Raw genomic sequence first — 13,644 nt, forward strand, 5'->3', positions numbered from 1 at the left:
CCATGGCTGAACATAAGACTCTTAAAAGAACATTTTTTGTTTTCTCATTAATACATAGATTGAAGAATTGGTTTGGATGTCGTTTGAGAGGCCATTCCAAAGTAGTTAGTTCCTAACAAGGGTTGCTATAAGGTAATATGATTTACTGTCTGGTATAATATTAATGAATCCACATTTTAAACAAATCTAAAAGCAAAAATTATAGTAACTAATAACAGAACTATAATCAATTATCAATGTAAAACGAGAAATTTTCACATGCAACTTTTGTGAATTTTGTGAAAGTAAGATGTACTCAAAAGTGTTTGCATTGAATGCCAGTGGTAATTTGCAAAAGTTTCATGGTATACATGAATACATTTTTCTATATTACATGGCATATATACAGTATGTCCAAAAACAAAACAAAAAAACAAAAAAATTAAAATGGGGACCTCCACAAATAGTGAATCAATCCAAATACAATTTCAGGATATGAACTATAACTTATTACCCACATCTTACAGAACACCCCATCTGATTTGCTTCAGTGGTCAAAGAGAAATGAGGATTTTTGTAGGGCATGTCAGGAATCCCTTCCCTCCAACTTCTGTCCATTGTGTTCACATGTTAATATGCAGTTCCGAGTGCATCCAAGTGCTAAATTGGGAAGAATTAGATCCATGACATGCTTTACAAGAATCCACATTTCTCCATAACCACTTAACCAAACTGAATGGGGTTTTCTGCAAAATATAGCTAAGATGTTACATTTTAAGACTCTGAAATAGCATTCAGACAGTGTTATCATATTTCAAGTTTTCAATGCGAAAATCTGATTGTAATTTTTTTGGGGACATACTGTACATATATATAGATACATGTGTACATTATCTGCCCTCAACAAATCCTATGGGCCAGTCCAAATAACTCAATGTTCTGCTGCGACAATCAACATTTCTGGCATCTTACCCCTTTTTTCCCCTCTGAGAGCTTTCCACACCTTACGAAGAAGATGATCCAATGCCTTGTGGGACGGGGCACACACAAGTAATTTCCTGCGTTTGTTTCTTGCCTATACAAAGAGATGATTTTTCACACACAGGAAAGTGTGTTATATACAGCTGATTCGGTTTTAGTCCACACAACTATAAGAGACTGTCAAGCACGCAAACACACACACACACACACACACAATGAGAGCATGAATAATGAGAATTCAAATCCTGGTGCATCATTTTATATCCTTTGCCAATAACTTTGTATTTTGGGTGGTAGAAGGCTTTAATGGTGTACCACATATTCTTTCTAGGGTAAGTGTGTGGCCCTGAAAAGGGCCTACCCAACCCTTGAGAACGGCGAGAACATGCTTGCCGAAATGTTGGGATTGGGTAGGTCCTTTTCAGGGCCACTCACATACTCCAGAAAGAAAATGTGATGCACCGTTAAGCCTTCTACCACCCAACGTTCTACCGCCATGGAAGCCTTCAAAGATTTCAACTTCGTATTTTAATCAGTGATAACAAGTAGGTTGGAGCCTCTCAAGTATCAACACTGAAACTGGATAACTATGGGCAAAAGATGGTCTAACAAAGAGTAAAAGCCTTGATATGCCTTGCTGCTGCTACATTGACACGTGGGAAGATGCGTCATACTGTGTGATATCATCAATATTCAGTCTCATTTCATCACACGCTAGGTTTTTTATCTATGGAAACCATACCCGAGATATTTCTTTCCCGATCAAATGACGGAGATGTAATGTCTTCCCTGTGCCAGTGGGCCCATCAAACAGTCGTATCACCTCCAGATCCTCCTACAAAGCCAGGATATAAGCACATCACAAACGTTTAAACACGCAAATCACATATTATTTGGCTCTACTTTGTCGAGCTAGCAATGTAATATCAAAACCCTCCAGTTTAAGTAGAAGTTTTGTTGTAAAGTATGCAATATCAATATCGTACACAAACACACACACACACACACACACACATATATTTGCATACACACACAAGGGCTAACCATTTTTCAACAATTTTTCTTTAGTGGCACATTTGGGTCATTTTGGTGGCCTGATATAAGAGTAAATGTAAATACTGCTTTCAAAATTTCTGTGGCCTGACATCAATTTTTAGTGTCGAGTCCTGATATTATATATGGCATATCATTAATATTCACATAGATACATTATGTATGTGTGTGAATATATATATATATATATATATATATATACCTGTACACATATACTGGTACATGTGTATGATTGCTAAGTCAAATACACATATTTCAGGAATGATAAGTGTGTGTCTGAATGGTGACATATTATTTGCTCCTGCAACAATGGCTCCAGTCTCATTTTCTCAAAGGACTTAGGGTTGGGGTTACATTTGTGGGTAGAATTTGTTTGGCTTAGCGTGCAGGTATTTCATGGGAGCAATTGTCGCGGGAGCAATTGTCGCAGGAGCAAATGTCAAGGAACCATCCAGATTTATCATTCATGTGTATAAGTGTGTGTGTCAGAAGGCAGCCTGTCAAATGAAAAAAAAAAGAAGAAATTATTTGGGTATTTCTGTATCTCCATGATTACAGTAGTATAAAATATCACTCTAATAACAAACTGCCCTTCTATATATAGAACATATATAGAACATATACAGAACAATCTACGTAGTTCCACACTGATTTGCAAACAGAATGTATTGTTGCGCATTGATTATAATAAGATCTATTATGAAGAAAATGTTTATCAATATAAATATACCTTAACTGTAGACTTGGCTGTGATCTGTTGGTCTTCGTTGCAAAATACATCCAATTCCTCTAGAGTGGCAATGTGCCTAAGAAGAGGATTCTTCTGGTACAGCAACGCCCTTGCCTGATTCAGCTCATGATGAAGAGATGCAATAATCTGTAAGTGAAGGGGCAGGAAATGGCATTTTATTGAAAACAAGAGAATACCCACTAACAAAAGAAGCAAGGCTTGTAAGTGTATGCTAGGTGACAGGAGTGTAATGTTCTTGTTAGGAAATATTCTTTTGTTGCTATGCTGAATGTTGAGCACGTGTATGTATGGATATATCTGTATTACACAGGTTTCATCTTCGAGAAAATGCACAAATCATAATGAAATTTAAGTAGAGTTTCTTTTATTGTGGCTGAAGGCTAAAGCTAAATAGATTAGTATGAGGGCTGATCATGCATTTGAATTGAATATAGCCTAAAAAGCTAGTAAGAGGGAAATAAACCACAAACAAATTTTAAAATTTAAAAATAAACCTAAAACAAATTTCATGAAAAGAAGTTTTTTATATGCAAGTTCAGGTTTATTGAATTCATTGTCATTGGTCACCCAAAACACAAAAGATATACATTGTTTTTGTAAGAAGATGGAAAATGAGATCCAGGCTTCTTAAGTTGTAATTTGATATATTTGTATTCATATTTTTAATATCTGTTTTGATATAAAGTATTGTTTTATTTATCATTTGGTCACCGGTTCCAAGTTTCCGGTTTTAGATATCCCCTTCTTCATAATATATACACACACACACACTCAAATACGTTTTTGTTGTCGTTGATTAGTATTTTGATTAGGTATTTAGTTGTGTTAAGTTTAGTTCTCTGAGCATATTTCCATCGTTTTTGTCCGGCTATTTCTATTACTGCCATTATTTCAATATATGATATTAACATGTCGACTATGAGTCATTGTGTGTATATCTTTTTCTACTTGCCACTGAAATAATTTTGATGAATTTATCAATTAGTCGACTGTAAGTCACATTTTTAAATTTTTTACAATGATTTCATACCCACGTTGTACAAGTTAAAATGTGTATTTATCGCTGTTGTTGTTTTTTATATGAATTTTATATGTACATGTATGTCAAGTGGACCCCTTTGAAAATCAGCTGTGCTGAAAGGGCTATCCACCCTATTGCTGGAAATTAATAAATAAATAAATAAATAAATAAATAAATAAATAAAATCAATAGGGCCACCATCTCTTCTGTGCGATCAAAAATAATAGGGCAAACTCCAAGCAATGTCTCGCCCGCATATTACCAAGTTTGTGATTATAGTATTTTTTAATGCAAGTTCATTGACTTTTGACCTTTGAACATGTCCAACTTTATATTTGAACTTCACCGGCATCTTTAGGTGATGTACCTATGGTGTGAGTTTTGTGGTCATATATAGCTACAAGCGTGGAAAGCAATTGAGGGCACACATTATATGGGGCTTAAATCAGGGAAGTTCATTGATATTTTGATCTTTGACCTTGTCAGAATTCATCAATATTCAAACTTGATTGGCATCTTTAGGTGATGTTACCAAGGTGTGAATTTTGTGGTCACAGCTAAATTTGGTGGTCACATCTAAACTTATGGAAGTTTATAGAGAGTACAACATCGCCGATGAAGATGACGGAAAGTAACGTCTAAGTCTTGCTTCCGCTACGCGGGCGAGACAAACAAAAGTAACAAACTTGTTACCACTTACCACCAGTCGAGTGCTGCTGGGGATGATGCTGTGCTTGTGAAAGGCAAGACGGACGTGCCTGACTTTCCCGTAACCTGTTTCTGTCTGATGCGTTCCCACAACAAGGCCGAACTGGGACCTATGGCGGCAGCCACTGACAGTAGTCATGTCCACAAGTACCAAGTCATCCTCCGTGAAAGTGTGATGGCAAGATTCCGCAGTGTACTCCACTGCATGAAAGTTTGCAAGTTGAATATATACTACCATGTTTCTGTTAGCATTGATACTTGTATGGTGAACCTCCTCTCTAGAACGTAAAATTATAAAATCTTTGCATAAAATCAAACTAAAGAACAAAGCAGTGAAAACTTTATCAAGTGACAATCATAATCAGTACTTAATGAAAATTCAACCTTTCTAAGGTTTTTTAAAAGACCAGGACTGTCGGTCAAGATAACATTTGAATAATACAGGTAAGATGCACAAAGTGATTTCCTAATAAGTTTATTATTTCATTAGCTTGATCACAGATACAGTTTTTCATCTTTTTGGCCAATATCTAATAATTTCATCTACACTTCTTGTAGCATATCTGGGCCTAGCACCCTGTACCCAAATTCACTGAGTGGTTTGTCTTACATTGCAATAGCAAGTTCTTGGATTGATGGATAGACTACAGACAACCTGGCATTATGCCTCCAGCACCCCTTGGGGTGGTGACATAAAATTATATTTCCCAAATGAATTGTACAGCAGTTGATGATTCCACAGCAATTATTTTCTTCAGATGAGAAATAATAATGGCTAAAATCATTTTTGAAATATCTGTGACGGGGACACTGTGACACAAGCTCATTACTGGTATACCACAAAGAATGCATACGGTACAACTGCAAACATAATGCATCTTTATGTACACCATGATCACTTTTTATTTTCAAGTTCTTTTCATCATTCTTTACCTTCTGTTGTCTCATGTTGCTTGCTCTCTTTTTCACTTTGCCTCCAGACGCATGTGCAATTGACATTTTGCTGTGAACACGAGATCTGACAACATATGGGAAATGGTGCAGTGACTTTTTCTGAGACTCGAATCAAACAACGATGGATATATTTATGAAACGCAGTTACTTCGAAATCACAGGACAAGGAGCTACAACTCTCATTTGAAAATTTCTGCACAAAACACTTTATACAAATGATAGGTATACGACAAACTAATTGTACTATATGCAGCAGCCATATTTGGCTGCCATAAAAACTACAGGTTGGGAGTCCAGAGTCTCGGAACACAGCAAGCGATATGTTAATTTCATGTCCTACTTAAATGTTGACTTAATTTTGAATGCAAATATCTAACGAATGTATCATGTCAACATTGAACTTGGCCTACAATCCATGACTTGAAACATTTAGAGAAGGCATTTACTTTGATACAGCAAACATTATTATGTGACTAGGAGGTACGGGAACATGGTCATGTATTCTGTTTGGATCTCTGCCATTGAAGCCCACCGAGTGGTATGTCTTGAAAAAGTAAAGCTCATTCATGTAGAGTAAGCTACGTCAGGATTTGGCTAGATGTGGCCACGTTTTCACCAATTAGGCCTACTACAACTAGAATAGGCAAAGCCTGTATATAGGATACTCACTTTTGCCCAAATCTCCATCAAAAGGAAACACAGGGAAGCTCTTTGGTAGCTAGCAGTATCTGAATACGATGCTTTGCTTTCAGTGAGTTCAGGGGACAGGCCAAGAGGTTCAATCAACTGCATTTGTTTGACTGCAAAATAAGCAGTTGTTAATAATAATATGTCACAGAAACTGCTATCATAGCTATCAGAAGTTTTATCAACATGTGTTACTAGAACTTTGACTCAACTTATCACACTGCATATCATAGGTTAAAGGAAACCAAAACCCAAAGAGAGATGTGGATTGAGTGAAAGCACCAACATTAGTAGCACACATCAGTGAAAGTTTGAGGAAAATCAGACAATCGATGCAAAAGTTATGAATTTTTAAAGTTTTGGTGTTGGAACCACTGGATCAGGAGACTACTAGAGTTCATGGCATCATGTGTGGACAACAATATAAAGAAACTAGAAATGTCGCTAAGGCGACTGCTCTGCCTCCGCCATAATGCATGATTCTCCTAATAGGTCTATAGTACATGTGGACAATGCATAATTACATTTTCACAATATTGGCAAAATATTGAAATTACATGTTTGTCACAAATGTGTGGAATGTTCACCTTCCTTTACCTAGGTTTAATTAGATGAATAGGAGAGCATGTATTTGGGGATTCAAGGACTTTAACTTGACTTTGACCCATTCATAAGTGTATGAATACTGTAATTTTCAAGGTATGGAGAAAAAGTGTAATTTCTGTATTGAAAAGTACAGTTACCATTTTCTTTTGGCCTTTGACCCTAAAATTCATAGGATAATCACTGTCAGGCAGAACATGCATAATTATGTAGTAAGTTTCAAGATAACTTGAGCCACTTCTGAGATATGGAGGAAAAAGTTAGTTCAGCACTTTCCCTCGATCTTTGACCTTTTGACCTTTGAGGCAAACCCCCACCCCCCCCCCCAAAAAAAAAAAAGAGAAAAAGAAACTTTTCAGATAATCTAGGTTATACATGCATACACCAAGTGTAAAAAAAAAAAAAATTGCTGGCATTACATAAATGTGAGGGAAATAGTAACAATTTGAAGTGTTGCACTTGACCTTTGACCCCTGACCTTTGACCCTATGAACCCTAGATTCTCTAGATAATAACTGCCAGTCAGTACATGTTTATATACTATGTTCCATGAAGATACCTTGAACAATTTCCAAGGTACGGAGAAAAAAAGCGAAGTTTTAATATTTTAAGTTGACCTTTTGACCTTTGACCTCATGACCCAAAACTTTCACCAGAGAATCTTAATTGAGTAATACACGTATACACTAAGTTTCTTCTTAATATCTTCAGGCATTGCATAGATATGGAGGAAATAGTGAAATTTTACGTATTTGACCTTGACCTTTTGGCCTTTGACCTTGACCATGTGCACCCAAAAGTTGATAGGCAAAACTTCACCCCCTCATACACATACATGCCAAGTTTCATTAGGATACCTTAAAAGGTTTTGATAGTTACCCTGTCCACAAAATTTATTACGGACGGACGGAAGGACAGACGGACGGACGGACGCTACGACGGACGGACAACCCGAAAACATAATGCCTCCGGCACCACTTCGTGGCGGAGGCATAAATATAAAGAAAATTCAACATGCTTACTTTTCCAGTGCAGGGCCTAATGAAAGAACACTTGACTAACCGCTTTCAAAAAGCAGGGGGCAAGTAGAATTATCACTGAAGGTGATTAATACCCCCGCCCCTAGAGTTGCTTTATAGTATGTGATGTCATAAGGGCAATGACGTTAATACCAAGTTTGTGCACTTGTCGAATTGGAAACATAATACTAGTAATTTTAGTTTACTGTACAATTACAGAGTTGACACTGAGTTCCACGAGGTTTGGGTAAAAAGTGTGGTTACCATGGCAATGCATTGTCTGATACAAATACAAAGGACATTTTGCAAAATTACACTTAAAGAGCATCATACACACCAAATTTGACCTTCATGGCATGAATGGTTTATTTTGATACAAAAATGAGTGGTTACCATGGCAACACATTTTTCTTATATTAACACATTGGTGTCTTGCATAACTACACCTCCCGATCATCATACATACTAAATTTGACCTTAACTGCTTGAATGATGTGGAAGTTATTCAATCCACAAGGTTTTGGTAAAATCATGGTTACCATGGCAACGCTTTGTCCGACAAACACAAAATTATGTGTTCCACATCTATGCCTAAAGGCCATAATGCCTACCAAATTTGATTTCAATTGCTTCAAAACTGTGGAAGTTATTCACTCCACAAGATTTTGAAGAAAACATGCGGTTACCATGGCAACACTTTGTCAAGTACAAACACAAAGAGTGTCTTGCAAAACTACACCTATAGATCATCATAGACACCAATTTTGAAATTGATTGCTTGAATACTATGGAAGTTATTCAATCCACAAGGTTTTGGTAAAATTATGGACACCATGGCAACGCATTGTCCGACAAACACAAAAAAAAACATGTCTTGCACATCTATACCTCAATATCATCATTTACCCTAAGTTTCATTTATATTGCTTCAAAACTGTAGGAGTTCGCGACGCAAGATTTTGCAACAGACCGACCGACCGACCGCCCGACCAACATCACGGTGATTCCTATATACCCCCTTCACACTACGTGTGGCGGGGGTATAATTATTACTTCCCATAACATATGTCGGTATCAAGTTGATGGAATGTGTAATTTTCATTAAAAATGAATTTTTGTGGAATTCTCTTTATACTTTCTTCATATTGTTGTCCACAAATGATATACTCTCTAGTAGTCTCCTGATCCAATGGTTCCAACACCAAATCTTTAACAAGGAAAAGTAGAAATTACGCGGTGCGTAATATATGTCCCCGCCGGAAGTAGCATTTTGTAACAAAATGTGCAATATAGGTAAAAAATCAAGGTCAAAGGTCAAAGAAGTCAAAGGTCAAAATTCTGTGTAGAAGTTTTGAAGCCCTCACCTAGTGCCATCACATAAAGCAAATGGAATCGAAATCGGGTTAGAAATGGCGAAGGAGTAGCATTTTGTAGCCAATGTACAATATAGGTCAAAAATCAAGGTCAAAGGTCAATGAAGACAAAGGTCAAAATTCTGTGTAGAAGTTTTGAAGCCCTCACCTAGTGCTATCACATAAAGCAAACGGAATCGAAATCTGGTTAGAAATGGCGAAGGAGTAGCATTTTGTAGCAAAATGCACAATATAGGTCAAAAATCAAGGTCAAAGGTCAAAGAAGTCAAAGGTCAAAATTCTGTGTAGAAGTTTTGAAGCCCTCAACTAGTGCCATTATATAAAGCAAACGGAATCGAAATCGGGTTAGAAATGGCGAAGGAGTAGCATTTTGTAGCAAAATGTACAATATAGGTAAAAAATCAAGGTCAAAGGTCAAAGAAGTCAAAGGTCAAAATTCTGTGTAGAAGTTTTGAAGCCCTCACCTAGTGCCATCACATAAAGAAATGGAATCGAAATCGGGTTAGAAATGGCGAAGGAGTAGCATTTTGTAGCCAATGTACAATATAGGTCAAAAATCAAGGTCAAAGGTCAAAGAAGACAAAGGTCAAAATTCTGTGTAGAAGTTTTGAAGCCCTCACCTAGTGCTATCACATAAAGCAAACGGAATCGAAATCAGGTTAGAAATGGCGAAGGAGTAGCATTTTGTAGCAAAATGCACAATATAGGTCAAAAATCAAGGTCAAAGGTCAAAGAAGTCAAAGGTCAAAATTCTGTGTAGAAGTTTTGAAGCCCTCAACTAGTGCCATCATATAAAGCAAACGGAATCGAAATCGGGTTAGAAATGGCGAAGGAGTAGCATTTTGTAGCAAAATGTACAATATAGGTCAAAAATCAAGGTCAAAGGTCAAAGAAGTCAAAGGTCAAAATTCTGTGTAGAAGTTTTGAAGCCCTCACCTAGTGCCATCACATAAAGCAAACGGAATCGAAATCGGGTTAGAAATGGCGAAGGAGTAGCATTTTGTAGCAAAATGTACAATATAGGTAAAAAATCAAGGTCAAAGGTCAAAGAAGTCAAAGGTCAAAATTCTGTGCAGAAGTTTTGAAGCCCTCACCTAGTGCCATCACATAAAGCAAACGGAATCGAAATTGGCTTAGAAATGGCGAAGGAGTAGCATTTTGTAGCAAAATGTACAATATAGGTCAAAGATCAAGGTCAAAGGTCACAACTGAAATTCTGTGTACAAGTTTTAAAGCTCCCATGTAGTGCTATCATATAAAGCAAACAGAATCAAAATTGGCTCATAAATGACAGAGAAGTAGCAAATTGAACATTTTGATCACACACGGACGCACGGACGGACGGACGGACGTACGGACACACACACGTACGGAGCCCGTTTCATAGTCCCCTACTCGAACTCGTTCGGCGGGGACAAAAATCCATAACTTATGCATTGATTGCCTGATTTTCCTCAAATTTTCACTTATGTGTTCTACTAATGTTACTGCTTTCACTCAATCCACATTGCTCTTTGGGTTTTGGTTTCCTTTAATCCCACTGATTTTTTACATTTCTTTGCCCTTGCTCTCAATTATGTATGTGTACTGCATTGAAACCATTTACCATATCTATATCAGTTGTTAAAAAGCTATTCAAAAATCATTTTCTGTAAAGGAGATGGCTAGTAACCAATCAGTGGGAATGCTGGGGGATGATTGTTCCAATCTTAATGGGATTTATTTAAGAGTATATCATATATCTATTGTGTGAAAACTGTTTGCTTCAGAATGGTCCCATATTCAAGTAATGTGCAGTTTAAAGGTGCATAGTCCCGGTAGTGTAGAGGGCGCTGTTGATGATACTGCCGATCACCGTCAGCATTGATACGTAGATTGTCAAAGTGGAGCTGTTATCAAGAGTAAAGAGCGCAGGTGTTGCTAAGTAACGTTGCCTTTGTTGTCTTCTCTGCACATCACGCAGTCTGTAGTAATGCCAGGGTGCGTGCATAATTACGTGCTTCTTATTATGACATTACCAAAGAAGTTTGCTAAAGCTGCCATCCCCCTCAACCGAATCATTAGCCGAACTGTGATTGGACCGCTGACTACAGTGGATTAGACTTCTTTGGACTCCGGGAAGTGGGCCACAGCCATAGAGATGTATACTAAGAACACTAGAGGGCGGACTCCGTAAAATCCCTGTGACCGATAGAAGGAGGCGTTCGCCATTTTGGTCCGGGCAAATTTCGACTAGCGACCGTACCGATAACGTGTAGCGCTACGGAGCATTCAGGGAGATCGACGACGGGATGCAACGGCAGTAGGCTGGCATCTATGCCAAGGTCTCCATCGGAGTTTGGAAATCGAAAAATGTTCTTAAATTCGCAAATTCTACTTAAAGTAGCATAGATCTATGTTGCAAAATGCCTGGTTCATGTGCTGCTTTTGGATGTAGAAACAGGAGAAAAGAAGGGGAGCGGAGATTCCTTTCACAAGTAACTAAAATTACATTTATAGTGTGTGTTAAACAGATTGATTCAAGGCAAAAAAAAAAAGAAGGAAAAAGAAAAGAAAAGGTCTTGCAAAATTCGTCAGGGGCACTCCGCCCTCCCTCAGCTATTCTCGATCTATTGCTACTATAATATAGATAGCTAAGTACAGTACATAACTATATGCAATTTCGGCGGAACGAGGGAGGGGGCATTTGCCCCATTTCAAAAAAAAAAAAACTCCCCTTTTTAAGTTAAAAAAGTGCTCATTTCTAAGTGCCCTATTTGGCCATTGAGCCTCCCCCCCCCAAAAAAAAAAAAAAAAAAAAAAAAATCGTTCCTCCACCCTTTGCTATACCAGCAGTTAATTTCACTAAGATAGTGTGAGAAAAGCTCAGAATACGTAATATATGCCTGGTGACAGGACATATGCTCCGGCATTGATATCTTTCTGAAAGTAGAATTACCATCATGGGTCTGATTGGGCTTTTGGTTCTTGTAAGAAAGGCAGGGTGAGGATTAGGATTAGGGTCACCGTGGGTGTTATGATTTGGGTTAGGGTTTATGTAAGCTTCAACATTAGCATTTCGAGCTTGAACATCAATATGTCATGGAACCAATATGCCTACACGTACTTATAAAACTTTATTTCATTTCCACCACCACCAGAAAAAAAAAATAGAAATACAATGAAACACTCGTATACACAGATAGGACTATAGAATGCAGTCCCCTCATACAGAAAAAAAAAATATAACTGCAAAAAAAAAAAAATGCAAAAATTGACGCAGTATACTGTATCACAAGGGGCATCCGGCAGTCTAGAGACCAACTAGAGAACCCTTTGTATTGCATGGACCATGGTCGTGTTGGTCGGCTTGAAAGTATTACCTCGTTGAGAATAAAGTAATTTTTTATATTTTCATTTTCTTTACCACTCACAATAAGAGATTGCTAGCAACTTAAATTTTTGAGTTGTTTCCTTCTCTCATCTCCGACCCCCTAATCTTTTTGCTGAAAGGCAATACGTGTTTGAGCGCTTGTTGTATATACGTGTTCACGTGTCCACCACTACTGCGCTGCCCGGACCGATGCTTGTTTTTGCCCGGACAAAGATGGCGCGCGGCCTCTTCATCTCGGCACACGAGCACTGCGTACGCGCCACACGCAGTCCGCGCTCTAGTATATTATTAGTATACATCTCTATGGCCACAGCGTAAGTGCGAAAGAAGAGTCGATAGCATAGATCTCTATAGGAAACTTGCACCGTGCGCCCGCGTACGCATTTGACTAAAACACCGCAACCATGCCCCTTTAATGTTTCCAGATTAGCATGCCTGTACAGTAATGGGGCATAACTGCACATTACTTGAATATGAGACCGTTCTGAAGCAAATAATTTTCACACAACATATAAAGTACTCTTAAATGAATCCCATAAGAATTGGAACAATCATTCCACAGCATTCCCACTGATTCCCACTGATCAGTTACTAGCCATCCCCTTTAACTAACCTGCATTCTCTTTACTTTCACCATTAGATCGTAGCCAGTTCGTCTTCCAGGAGAGAATGCAACCGGTGATGTCATCTAGTCTCAGTTCCTGCAGTCAAGTTACAGTGAAGATTGCAAGGGGGACAATGAAGAAAAACTGACAATTGAAGATGATTATAGTGAAAAGTCTCATTTTAACAGCCCAGGAAGAAATAGCAGCGGCATTACAGCCAGAACCGTGGAGGCTGGAATTATCATCAAAACTAGAAATGTCGCTAAGGCGACTGGTATGCCTCCACCATAATGCATGATTCTCCTAATAGGTCTACAGTACATGTGGACAATGTGTGATTACATTTTCACAAAATTGGCAAAATATTAAAATGACAAGTTTGTCACAAATGTGTTGAATGTTCATCTTCCTTGACCTAGGTTTAATTGGATGAATAGGAGAGCATGTATTTGGGATTTAAGGAATTTAATTTGACTTTGCCCATTCATAAGTTTATGCATTGAGTAATTTTCAAGTTATGGAGGAAAAGTGCAATTT

The 13,644-nt window shown here is 37.8% G+C and overlaps 1 protein-coding gene across 1 annotated transcript in view; it reads right to left on the reverse strand.

The window, feature by feature from the left end:
* The window catches only part of LOC139709276 (uncharacterized), a 76,078-nt gene that overhangs the window by 14,215 nt on the left and 48,219 nt on the right, over nt 1–13,644 (reverse strand). Inside the window, exons 8-14 of the mRNA XM_071621228.1 lie at nt 13,116–13,203; nt 6,117–6,247; nt 5,427–5,511; nt 4,486–4,694; nt 2,744–2,890; nt 1,703–1,795; nt 952–1,054 (exon numbers count right to left, since the gene is read on the reverse strand). Coding sequence (XP_071477329.1) covers nt 952–1,054; nt 1,703–1,795; nt 2,744–2,890; nt 4,486–4,694; nt 5,427–5,511; nt 6,117–6,247; nt 13,116–13,203 — 856 coding nt within the window. The remainder of the gene's footprint in view (nt 1–951; nt 1,055–1,702; nt 1,796–2,743; nt 2,891–4,485; nt 4,695–5,426; nt 5,512–6,116; nt 6,248–13,115; nt 13,204–13,644) is intronic.

The sequence above is a fragment of the Diadema antillarum genome, unplaced genomic scaffold (genome assembly GCF_040938485.1).
Source record: "Diadema antillarum isolate AM-2024a unplaced genomic scaffold, OU_Dant_1.0 scf00000037, whole genome shotgun sequence".
NCBI classification, from domain to species: domain Eukaryota; kingdom Metazoa; phylum Echinodermata; class Echinoidea; order Diadematoida; family Diadematidae; genus Diadema; species Diadema antillarum.